The sequence below is a fragment of the Bidens hawaiensis genome, unplaced genomic scaffold, assembly GCF_021521415.1.
Source record: "Bidens hawaiensis isolate Kalapana, Puna unplaced genomic scaffold, B.hawaiensis_p1.1 tig00007801_1, whole genome shotgun sequence".
NCBI lineage: Eukaryota > Viridiplantae > Streptophyta > Magnoliopsida > Asterales > Asteraceae > Bidens > Bidens hawaiensis.
Window position 1 is genome coordinate 582,673 of NW_027491542.1, and position 13,937 is coordinate 596,609.

The 13,937-nt window shown below is 33.1% G+C and overlaps 2 protein-coding genes across 2 annotated transcripts in view; one reads left to right on the top strand and one right to left on the bottom strand.

The window, feature by feature from the left end:
• LOC143636203 (WD repeat-containing protein PCN-like) overlaps nucleotides 1-13,937 on the bottom strand; it is a 181,410-nt gene that overhangs the window by 78,639 nt on the left and 88,834 nt on the right. The window lies entirely within an intron of this gene.
• On the top strand, nucleotides 1,981-5,808 carry LOC143636197 (putative mediator of RNA polymerase II transcription subunit 26b). The gene is made up of 8 exons (XM_077103852.1): nucleotides 1,981-3,166; nucleotides 3,262-3,330; nucleotides 3,449-3,531; nucleotides 4,060-4,234; nucleotides 4,346-4,373; nucleotides 4,460-4,704; nucleotides 4,787-4,877; nucleotides 5,466-5,808. The coding sequence occupies exons 1-8, from the start codon at nucleotides 2,771-2,773 to the stop codon at nucleotides 5,582-5,584; spliced, it is 1,206 nt and encodes a 401-aa protein (XP_076959967.1). The 5' UTR covers nucleotides 1,981-2,770; the 3' UTR covers nucleotides 5,585-5,808.

Here is a 13,937-nt window from a genome sequence, read left to right on the forward strand (position 1 = left end):
TTGCTAAATATTTATATACTGTTTTTCGCTATCAATTATAATATTTAATAAAGTCACTGATTACAAACTTTACCATTAATGGTATAATATAATGACTTCTATTAAACAAATTAACTAATCGTATCACTTTTGGATCGTATTAATTGAAAATAAAATAAAAGATATATATTTATTAGATTCATAATTACATTTAATGCTTATTATTTTTTATTCTATTTCATTTTTTTTTTTTGTGATTAGACCACCCCTTTGTAAATAATATGTGAGTAGTCATTCAAACAAATTTTTTTTAACTAATCATGTAATTGTAATTACTAGATAAATCCAGAGGCCATATGAATTATTTTATTAAACTCGTATATTATTTGTATAAAATGCCATTTATAGTAATTTCTTTTATATAAATTATAAAGAAGGGGAATTTTTTTCAGACCATAAAGCATGATTTAATTGGCTTTGTATGACGTGTCAAGTGAAGATAGAGAGATTGGTTTGAGTTGTGGGTGGGCCATAAATTCAGAGGGAGGCCAATACAGTCGAGCCGGGTTTTAGGTTTCTGGATATGGTGGGGTCCATTGGTCTTGGCATGCAAAAAATATTTATTATTATTATTGTTATTATTATTATTATTATTAATGTTTTTATATTATTATTATTATTATTATTATAAATTTTTTCTTTAATCTTTTTAAAAACTTCAATTGGAACTGTGATAAAAAAAAACTTCCAACTCGGAAACATAGATTTGAAAATTTGAACTAGTAAGTCAAAAAACTTGAAATATTTTGTGCTTATGGCTCATAAAGAAAAACTTAAAACACGAGGAGTATACGAAGATTGATCTAATAAACTTAAAATCGATTGAAATTCATAACATGCGAACTTTATCAAAATTAGTTGATTGTAAGAAATTGATTGGAAGTAACATCAACCGATGTAAAACAAATGTTGGACATATTAGTGTTTGCATCGATATGAAGTTGAAGTGGGTTTAATGAAGGGTTATATTAATAAGATTGATTTGTGTCATTTGAAAAAAAAATTATAATTTCTTCCATCAATATTACAAACCAAACACAATGTGAATTTTCAAAGGATTTCATTTAAATTCCAATTCCTTTAAAATACATTTTGCGAGCCAAACACCTCCTAGGGATTATGGATTCACTTTAGGTTTCCATTGACTTAGGGAGATGGAGAATAAGGATAAAGAATAGGTAGAGTGGTGCTTTTAGCCTTTTAAATAATTTCCTCAAATTTTAAAGATGAAGACGAGGATGAATGTTAGGTTGGAAATGCCCTTATACATCAACACTACCCAAAAATCTTCTTACAAACTTTTACCAAATATCACACACCATTTGATAAACCCCATTACATTTCCACAATTAAACAAAAAACAATAACAAACTAATGATCAAACCTTTACCAGTTTTAAAAACTCCCTGGCCATATAATTTAAACTCAAACCATACACAACGGGTGGTTACTTGCATCTTTGTTCATGACTCCCAAATAGGGTCATGAGCCTTGCATTACAGATTTACAGATGTGTGAAGAAGTAAAAACATAAGATAAAATCGATATTACATAAATTATCTTTTATTAAATAATGAACTTAGGTAGTATAAATTTAGATATTAGATAAGACTTCAACAGTAAATCACTTGAAATTATGGGTGCAAATCACATCAGCTTAACACATCGTATTAAACCACCCACAATCCGTACAAATTTAAAATTGCATAACTCAAACACTACCCATGTAACGTATTTACCAAAACCAGCTAAATAGGTTAACAAGTTATAATCCATAAGTTAAACAAGTCGTAACAGTGTTAACAAGTTGCCTTACAAAATTTATTAGTTTTATTAATAGATTGGTTTGCTAAAGATGTTTAATTAGGATAAACATAAGCATACTAATCATTCTCACTTCTTATCCAAAATCAAAACTCCCATTTCATACATATCCAACATAAAAGTCATATATACCTTTAGGTCAAAGAGTTGACTGCATTCAACCAAAAAAGTTACAACTATTTTCTTAAAAGAAACAAAAAAACCTAAAGTACGAGGAACCGGATGAAAACTTAGGGTAAAAATGTTCTGCAACTGATACCACTTTTCACTACTTTGTGTTGTTTTGTCTCACCTGCCCAAATCGAATAATATTAATACCAATAATAATAATAATACATAATACTCATTTCCAGCCCCCCTCAGTTGAACATTCAACACACAACACACCACAAAGTCTACCAAAATATATTTTATTCTTCTTCTTCAACCAAATAATCATAACAACAACAATAATCATCGATTTCGATCTTCTTATCGGTTCTTGCATAAACCCCATCTGGGTTATTCAAGATTTTCATTTTACACCATAATTATAACGCTAAACAAGACTTTATTTATTTTATTTTTTTTCATACAAATTCATCGATTTTCGGCGTTTTTACATAAATCTGACAACTTGCTGATATAATCTGATCGGTTTCGTTATCACTTCTGCAATCGGATTGATTGTAGACGTAACTGAACAATCAATTAACGTCAATTGTAAGTTTGTTCGATTCGATTGTTATTGCATTCTTCTGTTATACCCTAAGTTGTTCATCAATTTAGGGTTCGATCGAATCGGTTTAAAGTTTGGATTTTGATTACTGGGTCGAGTTCAAAGATCGAAATAAGAACTGGGTTTTCAGTCTTTTTGGATTTTGATTTGAATTTGGTGGTTTAGTTAATATAATAGTTAATAGTTACAATGGCAGCTTCTAAATCTGCTATGGGTTATTGGAGGGAGTATTTTAAGAACTCTAAAGGGGATATATTTGAAACAATTGAAAAGGCAATTGTGATTGCTGCTTCTGATTACCCAAAAGAGTTTGGAGTTAAGAGAGATGGGATTGCTCAAACTTTGTTTAATTGTAAATTGATCAAGTGTTTTGGGTGTGATAAGGTTGAGTTGGGTGTTCCTGTTGTTGATGAACACCAAGATGGTGATGGTAATAAGGAGGTTAATGTTGTTGGTGGTAAGCATCAAGTTAGTGATTACAATTATGAAGTTGTTGAGGCTTTGAACGATGCGATGGAAGAGGAGTCCCTTGTGTTTGGTGAGGTTATGAGGATTAAAGAGATTGTTGACAGCTATCAAGATGAGGTTTTTATCTTGTTCCTTAAACTTTTATTAATTTTAGTTAAAACAATGTTTAATTTTAGTTAAACAATGTTTGATTAAATGTTTGTTGTTGTCAGTCTGAATCGGTGTTGTACAACTCGTTGAGGAAGCTTCAGTTGATGGATTTATCAGTGGAAACTCTCAAGGTTTGGATATAAATATAAATATGACTAGAACTTAACCAAGATCAAATCTTTTTTAAGTTGACTTTAGTTAATTTTGTGTTGTTTGTTGTTGTTGTTATGTATGTTAATTATACTTCAGGCAACTGAGATTGGAAAATCTGTTAATAGTATTCGCAAGCATGTGTCGAAGGACGTTCAAAGCATTGTAAAGACACTCATCGGGTATGGATTTCCCTTGCTTTAGTTTTGAAATAATATTAATGTGACTTAATTCCTATCATGAAGGAATAAAATAGTTGTAATTAGTTCACATGGATTATGTGCATGTTATATGATCTTTTAGAGCATAGATGCTCATCCTAACTTACTTGTTGATTAATGTGACTTGAAGTTGCAATAATTTCTGCTTTTGCTTATGATTAACGTGACTTTAAGAGTAAAGCGCGCGTTTTTATACATAATTTTGGCTTTTACTCTCATTTAGCAATTTCTTCACAATAACTCGCATATCTGATCATCTAATCATTACAAGTTCAAAAGGCGTAACAAAATCCAAACACTAACGGTCAAATCTGTTTAATTAGGGTTTAGGGTTGGTTATATGATTCGGTTAATTGAATATCATACAACCACTTTCTAAATGCATATCTAAACGCCCTTTCGCATAAAGTTCACATTTATATGCTTGCAAAAGTTATTATTTACCTTTCTTGTTGTAACGTATATCTAATAAATGATAAAAAAATGCAGATCTTGGAAGGTTTTGGTGGATGAATATGTGGCGGCTGCTGAGAAAACAATAGTTTCTGAAGCTACACCCGACTCAATCAACCCGTCCGTTCTTGATGAAGAAGAAGGCCTTCCATCTCCGCCTTTAGATGATTTGACTTTCTTATACCCTCACGGGTCTTTGGAACTATCCGAGGTATAAAACTCTAATCTTGTTTTTTTTCCTAATTTGGTTAAAAACCTTTCTTTTGTCTTTATGTTGACTAATTATTAACAATGCTTGTTTTTTGACCGTTGGCGTTTGAAGTTCTTTGATGGAATGGATGAGTATGGAAGTAAGTTGAATTTATTAAAACCGACATTTGTTAAGTTTTTGCTACTCGGTTTGTTATTGAATTCTCCATGTTTTCCATTGTTTCAGATCCGGGAAACAGTGGGGGATTCAACAAGAACCAAAGCCCGCCAAAACCAAAACAGCAAAAACCGTCAAATGTCACAAATACGGTTCGTAAAACCGAGCCTGATTCTGGTTTGATGCAGAAGAAACAGCCAACTATTGTGAAACCAATCAAGCCTACGGCTCCTGAGTCTGGACCGGGTCAACGGGTCAAACCCAACGTGGAAAGAAAGTTGCAAAATGTTCCAAAGAGACCTCCACAACAAATCGTGAGTTATGACTTGAGAAAATAATTACAAATATTATTATTATTATTAGCCTGACGATAATTGTTTTAATTTTGATGAACAGAAACAAAAGGTGTCAGGGGAGGCAACGGGTCAAGACAAATTTGAAGCAGCAAAAAGGAAGCTTCAGGAACGGTATCAACAAGCGGAAAACGGTTTGTGTTTCTTTCTTTGAATAATATGATTAATGTCTGGATTTGGCCCGTATGCCTCTAAATGTGTGGATTGTACTCTATGTAACGTTAGAAAGTAATCGCTTTAATAAAGAAAGTTAGGTTATTCTGTAACCATATGGATAGTAAAAGTGATTGACCCAATTAGGAGTGTCAAACTGTCAATCATGTCCGGTTGCCGGGTTGAAATGTTTAACCCGAACACGACCCATATTTTTATTGTGTCAATAACATCAACCTTAAAATCGTGTAACCCGAACACAACTAGTTTAACTTTATCTAAATGTGTCAAACAGGTTGACGGGTTGGTGGTAATAATCAAGTTGTAAACTTGTTTATCGGGTTTTAAAAATATGGGTTAAACGGGTTAGTAGGTCAACCTATTTAACTGTGGTCAACCCAAACATGACCTGTTTTTTTAAACCATAACCTAGGCCCAACCTAATTCGACTTGCACAAAAAGTATCTATTTTGACTTCTTACTCATGCAACCCGACCCACAATTTAGCCACCTCTAAATATTATTTATTAGACTAGCATGTCGTTGATGGCGGTGTTTGTTTTGAACAGCAAAGAAACAAAGGACAATACAAGTAATGGAGCTGCATGATCTGCCAAAGCCCAAGGGCGTTCCTGTAAGAAATCAACATAATGGCAGGCCCGGGAGCAACCACAACAGACTTCGTTGATCAAACATAACGGTGTCAAGAAATAAAAGGCTGGTAGATAACGATGATGGAGTTTTGTTTAGATTCTTCAAGTGCAAACAAACTTAATAAGATTAAGGAGACTTTTTATGGGTAAATTGAACTTTGAAGAGCCAGAGTTTAGCTGATAGAAACTGGCCTAATTATTAGTCAACCAAAAGTTTGGTCTTTTACTTTATTTTTTTTATATAACTTGCATATGAACATGTGATTATGTGACATTCTCTCTTTTAGTACATGGAAACATCTTGCAAGTTGGGTGAAGTCAAATTAGTTTTCATAGTTTTTTTTTGGTTATTTATTTTTATTAAAAGATTTTCAGATGACTTATGCTTAGTTATTAGAACTATAATAATAGTTTTAACTTATGTGCATCTGCCCTGATTATAATTTTGTCAGGCCTATTGTTAAATCATACTACCCGTGTAGCATCTCATTTTCGGGTAATTTTAATCTAAGATGTTTTAAGTTACATGAACGGTTTTGTTTGCATCACTTAAATATGTAATAATGTTTTAAGAGTTAAGACCAATTCATGTGTTAATTAAGGGTTTAATTAATTAAGGGTTTAATTACCTAATAACACACTTAGAAAGTTGGAGAGACTTGGTGCTTCATGTGACCCAGGTTCGATTTCTGCCCTCAACGTTTAGTTTCAGAGGCGTCAGGGTAATGATGGGAGACTTCATCAGTGGATGACTTTCACTAGTTGGATTCTTGAACCGAACGAGTTTTATCTCAACGCACATTCGTGCCTTCGGGCGAGTGTTCACGAACGTTGGCCCTAGGTGAAGGATTTTTCAGGATTGAAAGACACGAGTGTATCTTGATGTAGCCAAGTTAAAGGATTCGTTGGTCGTTCAAAAAAAAGGAAAGTTGGAGGGTGTTTTCAGTCATTTGGGTAGACTTAGTTAAAATTCTGGTCAAAAGAGGAAGTTAGGTCAAACTTATAAGTCAAAAGAGAATTTCTGAATTTGTGTGCTTGGTTAGGAAGCTAACAAGGAAGAAGACTGAGACTAGAATTGTTCTAATTAAAGTGTAAAATCAAAGAAACTAAGTGACCATGTGTAAACTTAGGGGTTAATTGAATATTCCTTGATGCATGCATGATTTTTTTTTTTTGAAGTACAAAATGGCTTTGGGTCTTAATCTGAATTGAATATGATACACTAGAGTTAAGAAACTCTTTTAGTGAATTTGCCATTATTATGTTTTCTCCATGTTTCCCAAAATGTGATTTTTGTTTTTACAAATAACCTTCCAAAAATGATATAATTTTTTAGCCTTTCACTTTAGTGTAATCGTGGCCTCAAACCACGGGTTATGTTGTTCTCTATCAAATATTCAGAGACGTATCGGATCCAGTCATTTGGAATAAACAAAATAGGTCCGAAACAAAGGAATGACACTTTTTTAAAAACATATCATGGTCTCAAACTATGGTTAGGTGTAAATGGAAGTAAACCGTATCGGATCCAGTCATTTGGAATAAACAAACCAAGGTCCAAAACAAAGAAACGACACTTTTTTAAAACATATCATGGTCTCAAAGTACGGTCAGGTGTAAACAGAAGCAAATCGTGGTCTCAAACCACATACTGCACACGTTTAGTGCAATATGTGGTTTGAGACCACGGTTTGCTTCTATTTACACATAATCATGGTTTCAGACCATGGTCTGTTTCTAATTTATTTATTTCAAATGATGATCTCTTGATACACAAACCGTGGTTTGAGACCACGGTTACATAAAAAATGAAAATCTTTAAAAAAGTATACATTTTTTAGAACTTATTTGTAAAAGCACCATCATTGAAAAAAATTCCAAAACACATTGACTAGTTCACCCCAAGGCGCCCGGTCAAGTTCTAAGTCGTCCAACTTTTAAGACTATGTGAGGTGGGCCAAGACGCTCTTCGAAATTGTGAAATCTCACCTCGCACCGTTACATTTTAATCAGGATATCCAAGGGTGCCATAAAAATTAAAAACCATAACTTTTACTAACAAATTATAAATGGGCATGCTATGTGTTATGTACAAGACAATAAGACATTGCTTGTATTCAAAAATTGTGCACAATATAAAACAAAAAAAAAATCATATTTTTAAAATCATCTGTCTCGAGTATCACAAAATCTCTTTATTTTATCCAACTCTTGGCACGTTCAATTTTATATTAGTATTAATATTTTATATTAATGCATTTATATCATATGTATAAGAACACACATTTATACCCATTATGGTTTTAGTAAACTCCTTTTATATATATTTTATTGCTTTAAACCACTCATAAAATCTTTACTATACATGAAATCTGGAACATCTTGTGGAACATTAGTGTCATACCTAACAGCAATACATTTGGAGGAGGATATGTTTTAATACTCTAGCTAGCAGCCACTAAGGATATAACATATTTAAACAAATGTACATACTCTCTTTGCGGCATTTTCAATTACTATGTGTGTAACACGTTTACCTAAATGAGTCAAATAGGTTGACACGTTGTAATAAAAAAGTTAACAAGTCGTGATAGGGTTAAGAAGTCGCCTTATAAAATAACATAACATTTATGCCTCGTCCTTCTTGAAATTAGATTTGCACACATATACTACTAAAAACCGCACAACAGGTACTGTTTCAACGTCACCATTACCGACGACAGCTCAACGACAAACACAATATTCTTCGATGAGGTAATGACAGCAATGTGGGGAATAAACTGCTAGCTATGGCATGATCATTAGATATGGAAACTACAACCCAAAGCTCATAATTGTTTCAAGTTCACAGTTCAGCAAGATGCTTCAAATTGGCCTTGCGTTTAGATCGGTCACATATATATTAGTATTTACTGATCATATATGTGATGATTTATTATTGCAGTACAATGACATCAGAAAGATAAACAGCAACCTTATTGTGATTGGGAAAACAATAGTTGAGAATGACAAAGAAGACTTTGATGATGATACTGATAGTAATGCACAAGAATATGATCAAGGAGATGAATTTGAACAGGAAACCAGTTGACCTTTGTTCTGTACCATGTAAAACTTTTGTCTATTAATTAAAAAGAGCATGGTTCAGTTAGATAGTATTATTCAGGTTTTTTTGCAGAACTAAAGCTGATTGATAAACCCTTTTCACAACTAAAACGGAGGTCGGTAAGCTTTCAAAAATAATGCATTAATCCTTGTCAATAACGGCAACTTGAAGGAACCGTATAGGGTTGATAAGGGAATGTAAGATTCAAATATTGGGAATGCATAAGTCGCCCTTGGTAACGACGACCTCTGCCATGTTTTTGTCAAGTTGTCATTAATAATGGAAATTTCTGTCAAGTTGCCATTAGCAATAAATATTTCTGACAAGTTGTTAGCAATGGAAATTTCTGACAACTTGATGTTAAATATGACAATTTCTGTCAAGGTGTCGTTAATAATGACAGTTTCTGAAAAAACAACTATCACATCAGTTCTTTCTCTTTACTCACGGGTGGTTGAAGTTGAATGAATGAGTTAAATGATTAGGTTGAGAAAAACAAATTACATGTGCAACAAATAATTTAGTGAGAAACAAAACAACACATGTCAAAGCAACCATACCTTGAATATTGCTAAATGTCAGTCCATTTGCAAACGCGTGGGTCAGGTTCGGTTAGGTCTGGCGAGGTGTTCAAAGGCATCCGTACGTCTTGCATATGAGGTTAGAATCTTTCGTTTTTTTGTATTTCGATATGTTTAATATCTGTATTTAGTGAGAGTTCATGTCATGATGCATGTTGTATTTTGTGATTTATGCTAAAAATAACCTACTATTAACAACAATCTATTTGTTTTAAATTACTTTTTCTAGAATAGCTTTTATTGAACCAAAACTAGCCAAAGCTTGTAACAAAAACAAAACAGTTACATTACAAAAAGAAGATTTTTAAGCCACTCGGTCCAACTAAAAATACTTTTAATATCTCTATTTGTAATCCATGAAAACGAATAAATAAGATGAGAGTTGAAAATGAGAGCTTTTCTGCTAACTCCTGTTTGAAAAACAACTTCATTTCAAGTCCGTCAGATGATCCATCACACGGAGAGAACAATACCATGAATTAGTTTCCGCTTCTTACTAGTAACTGAAAGCGTGTTGAGCCAAAAAAGAAAAGTCTTGTATCGAAGACAAATCAAGCCACTTACATACGATGTTCCATACTCTAGTCGCTACCCACATGCACCCAAAACATGATATGAAGACTCCTCCGAGTTAAGACAAAAAGGACAAAGAACCGAAGGGACATCTATACCCTTATTCACTAAATTGGTTCGCAAAGGCATCCGCTTAAGATAAATGCGCCAAACCAAAATGTTTACTTTTATGGGAACCAATCTATTCCACCGCGTAATAGAGCCCCAATCAGGCAATGTCCTGGCATCAATATGCTTCCTAATAGTTTTGACTGAAAACTTGTTATCTACATCAAAATCCCAAAGCCATGAATCCGGATGATTCATGAACTTGATATGAGAAATCTCCGTCGTAGTGGGATATGGGCTTTACAAGATATGAAAAGAGCCTGATTTAAACGGCAAGTTTTTTATACGTGTTGGGAAACATGTACACCTTTGTATACTAGCCAGTTGTCCATGCGATGCAGCGGTGTACGCGTAAACGTAATTGGTGTTAGTATGTTTGTAACCTCGCAACGGTACGTACGGAACCCGACGGTGGTATACATTTAACGTGGCATCGGACGTGTAGCCGGTGCCAATAAGCGCGTCACATAACGTCTATACGTGAGCAACTCGGTATGTTATCCACGTAACCGATGCTTAAACGCGCGTAACTGGTGGCGACAAGCAAGAAGCAAAGATGAAATGTATAATAATTTCAAATAAACTATTTTTTAGCCTAATCCGTTTTGACGGACCAGCTCCGACTCGAATTCCTTTTTGACATGAACCCTTTCGATCTAAACTCATCCTAACATGAACTAAATTAACCCTTTTTGTATTAACATGTTCCAATCTCACCCGTTCCAACACCATTAGCCGAACATGTCCGACCAATTGCCGGTAATAAATGGTAATCGCGTAACATGTTAGTTTTTTTAAAATTAATAAACTATAGCAATAGCATACTCAAATTAAAAAGAATAAAATGCTCGTTTTTATGATGTAATTATTTAGAAAAAATATTAAAGAGTTAAAAAGTTACGGTTGTTAAAGAATCGTGTGGGTAGTTGTTTTAGAATTAGGGGGAAATGTGTAATTATTTAATAAATTAATAAAACTTGATTGAAGTTGAAGGACCATTATTGTAACTTATTTTTGAATTAGCAAAGACTAATTTGCCCCTACATTTTTAAAATTTTATGCATTATTATTGTATAACATGAAACAAGAGTGGTACCTTTTAAGAGGTCCATATAGATTAATTCATTAAAAATAATTGTAAATACATGTATGTTTTACGTGCGCGATAAGGGATCCGATAACAAGGGTCGGGGTATATATATATTATAAATAATAATAATAATGAGAAATGATCAAATAAAAAGTTTGGTTTTCCTAAGAAGGCTAGGAAGGAGGGTATTTTAGTCTACTACCTTAATATTGAAATCCACTTAATTTAATTTCAAAAACCCACTTAATTAAAACCCACTTAAATTTTCACTAATCTCCTACAACTACCACGCCCACCGCCACCCACCGCGACCACCTTGCCGGAAAAGTCTTCGGAAATTTCGCCGGAAAATAAAACAATATGAAAAACACAATGAAAAAGACACAATGTAAAAAGCACAATTGAAAAAACACAATTAAAAAACACTATAAAAATAAAAACACAATGACAAAAACACAATTAAATAACACAATGCAAAAAACACTATGAAAAGATAAAACACGCTTGTATAACACAATTTTGTAAAACACAATTATGATAAAACACACCTTGTAAAAACCCACGAATTTTTTTTTTTATTTTTATAAAGCAATATGGTACTCATATAAAAGATAAAAAAACACTCGTTATTATGGTGAAATTGTTTTGAAAAAAACATGTCGCATAAAAAAGTTATGAGCGTTTTAAATTGATGGGGGTATTTGACATGTGGCTTGCATGTGAGGAGAGAAAGTCAACAAATGTGTTATCCCTATTATGTCTTTACCTTTGTTTTACACTTTATGATCCTCTAATATAATCTCAACCATTCAATTTTAAAATAAATGGACAAGATTATTTCAAATCCTTCTTAATAAAACTAATCTTCTCATTATAACTCAACCATAATAATAATAATATAATAATAATAATAATAATAATAATAGCATCATGGTTTTGATAATTCTCAGGCTTACAATCGATTAGGGTTCTTAATTTGCAATATCATCAGGTTACGTACGTGTAGTTTGTTAGATTTTGGTTGTTATATTATATATTATGGTTTGATGATATATTTTTTTTCTTTCAAATTAATTAACAGGCCGGGATGTCTAGTACTGATCCATCGAAACCCAAGGATGCTGGAAAGACAAGGAGGCCATTCCCGCCATTAGATCCTGATGAACCCTGGCTCGGGACAAGGTTTACCGATTCCGATTCAGAGGATGCCGTGGACCTTTTGAATAGGGTTCAGAAAGTTGTGTATAGTAACGTATCAGCCCATAAGAATCAAAACTTTGTTTTTAGTCGGATTGGGTTTGCTATCCAAAAGGGGGTTGCGGCGCAGCTTGTTGCCCGCTTACCTGCCACTTCATTGTAAATCGTTTGGATGTTTCTATGAAATATAAGTTGCATACAAAAAAAATAAAAAAATTATGATTTGAAATTCAGAGGACGAGCGTAAGTCATGCAACCAATTCATTCATCCCAATCTAATTACTTTGTTTTGTACAATTAATTAAGCAGGAATTTGGAATGACTTTAAAATCAACGGGCCACTTACTTTGAAAGTATGTTGCTGTAAGTTCAATCCCTTGCCATGCCAAATATTCATCATCTTTCATTCAATTACCACCATGTATCATCATCTTAATTATTGTTATAATAACAAATTAATATAAATGTAATTATTTATTAATGTAGGTGATGCGCGGTTTACCAAAGCACGAGTTGGGACGGGGAATGTTCGTTTCAGAAAAGGCTGTATTTGTAAGTTCAATTCCGGTCTCTTATAATTACCCAACCAAATGTATCATCTTAATTTGATTCAATCTATGCATGTAAATAAATAAATAAATGCTAGGTTATGATAATAAAGATGAGGACTATGCCCCTGACATGCTTCATCTGTGTAGTTGTTGTAAGTGATCCTCTTTTAACCATTCAACCCTGTCTGTCATATATATGATATGATCATTCAATACAAATATGCTATGCATCTTTTAATATATTTTATATATGTTAGGTTCTGGAAAAGATACCAAACACGAGGAGGATGAGGGGTCGCTTTCTGTCAAACGCGGCCATGGTTCGTGTTCACTTTTACCCATTAAGCCAAATGATCATATCAACTTTGATTCAATGTATATCTTTGTATATGATAAACGTTAGGTGATGAAAAAGATACCAAGGAGAAGGAGGAGGGGCCGCTTCCTATCAAAACAACAAAGACGATTCGATAGCTAGTACTGGTATGTATATCAAGTCTTTATAGAGTCTTAAGAGTGGGTGTCTCGGCTTGTTTTCGGGACTGAAAAGTGAAAACATGAACCAAAAAGTTATTGTTTTTGTGTTTTCAAATACATGTTTTCTTAACTAAAAATTATACAAAACTAAACATTGTTAAAACTGTACTTGAAAGTTAATTAATGTGAGACGGAGCCACTAAGTATCTATTAATCTTTCTAGTTAATGAAAGTTTGTTATTCATGTTTATTTTGGCTTATATAGTTAGTTAGTTATATTTGATTATCTTTTATACTACTGTGTTGACATTGCAGATTTTGACCCCTCATCAACAACATGCTGAATTTGCTAATTTAAATTGTTATTCCTCGTGAGTGTTATTGAATCAAAACTTGATAATTTTTGTTTGCAAAAACTTTTAGACCAAGTTTTATTGGATAGAACTCATTTTCTTTTTGCTGAAGAATTAACGAACAGAACATGATTTTATATTCTTCTTTCATGGACAAGGGTCACAACCAGTATTTCAGTCCGTACAGTGTCATAAACTTGATTGAATGTGTGTCAAATAACTGTGACACATACAAAGTGACATTAGAACCCTAAATTTACGTGACAAAAATGCTAATGCTACTGTAAATTTTGCCAAGAAAATATGGCATATGTAACGTGCCACTACAAATGTGCCGTTAAATACACTGGTA

Coding starts and splice junctions, on each gene's coding strand:
- LOC143636197 (XM_077103852.1), top strand. CDS start 2,771: ATGGCAGCTTCTAAATCTGCTATGGGTTATTGGAGGGAGTATTTTAAG. Junction 4,374..4,459: donor TGGAATGGATGAGTATGGAA/GTAAGTTGAATT, acceptor CCATTGTTTCAG/ATCCGGGAAACAGTGGGGGA. Junction 4,878..5,465: donor GTATCAACAAGCGGAAAACG/GTTTGTGTTTCT, acceptor TGTTTTGAACAG/CAAAGAAACAAAGGACAATA.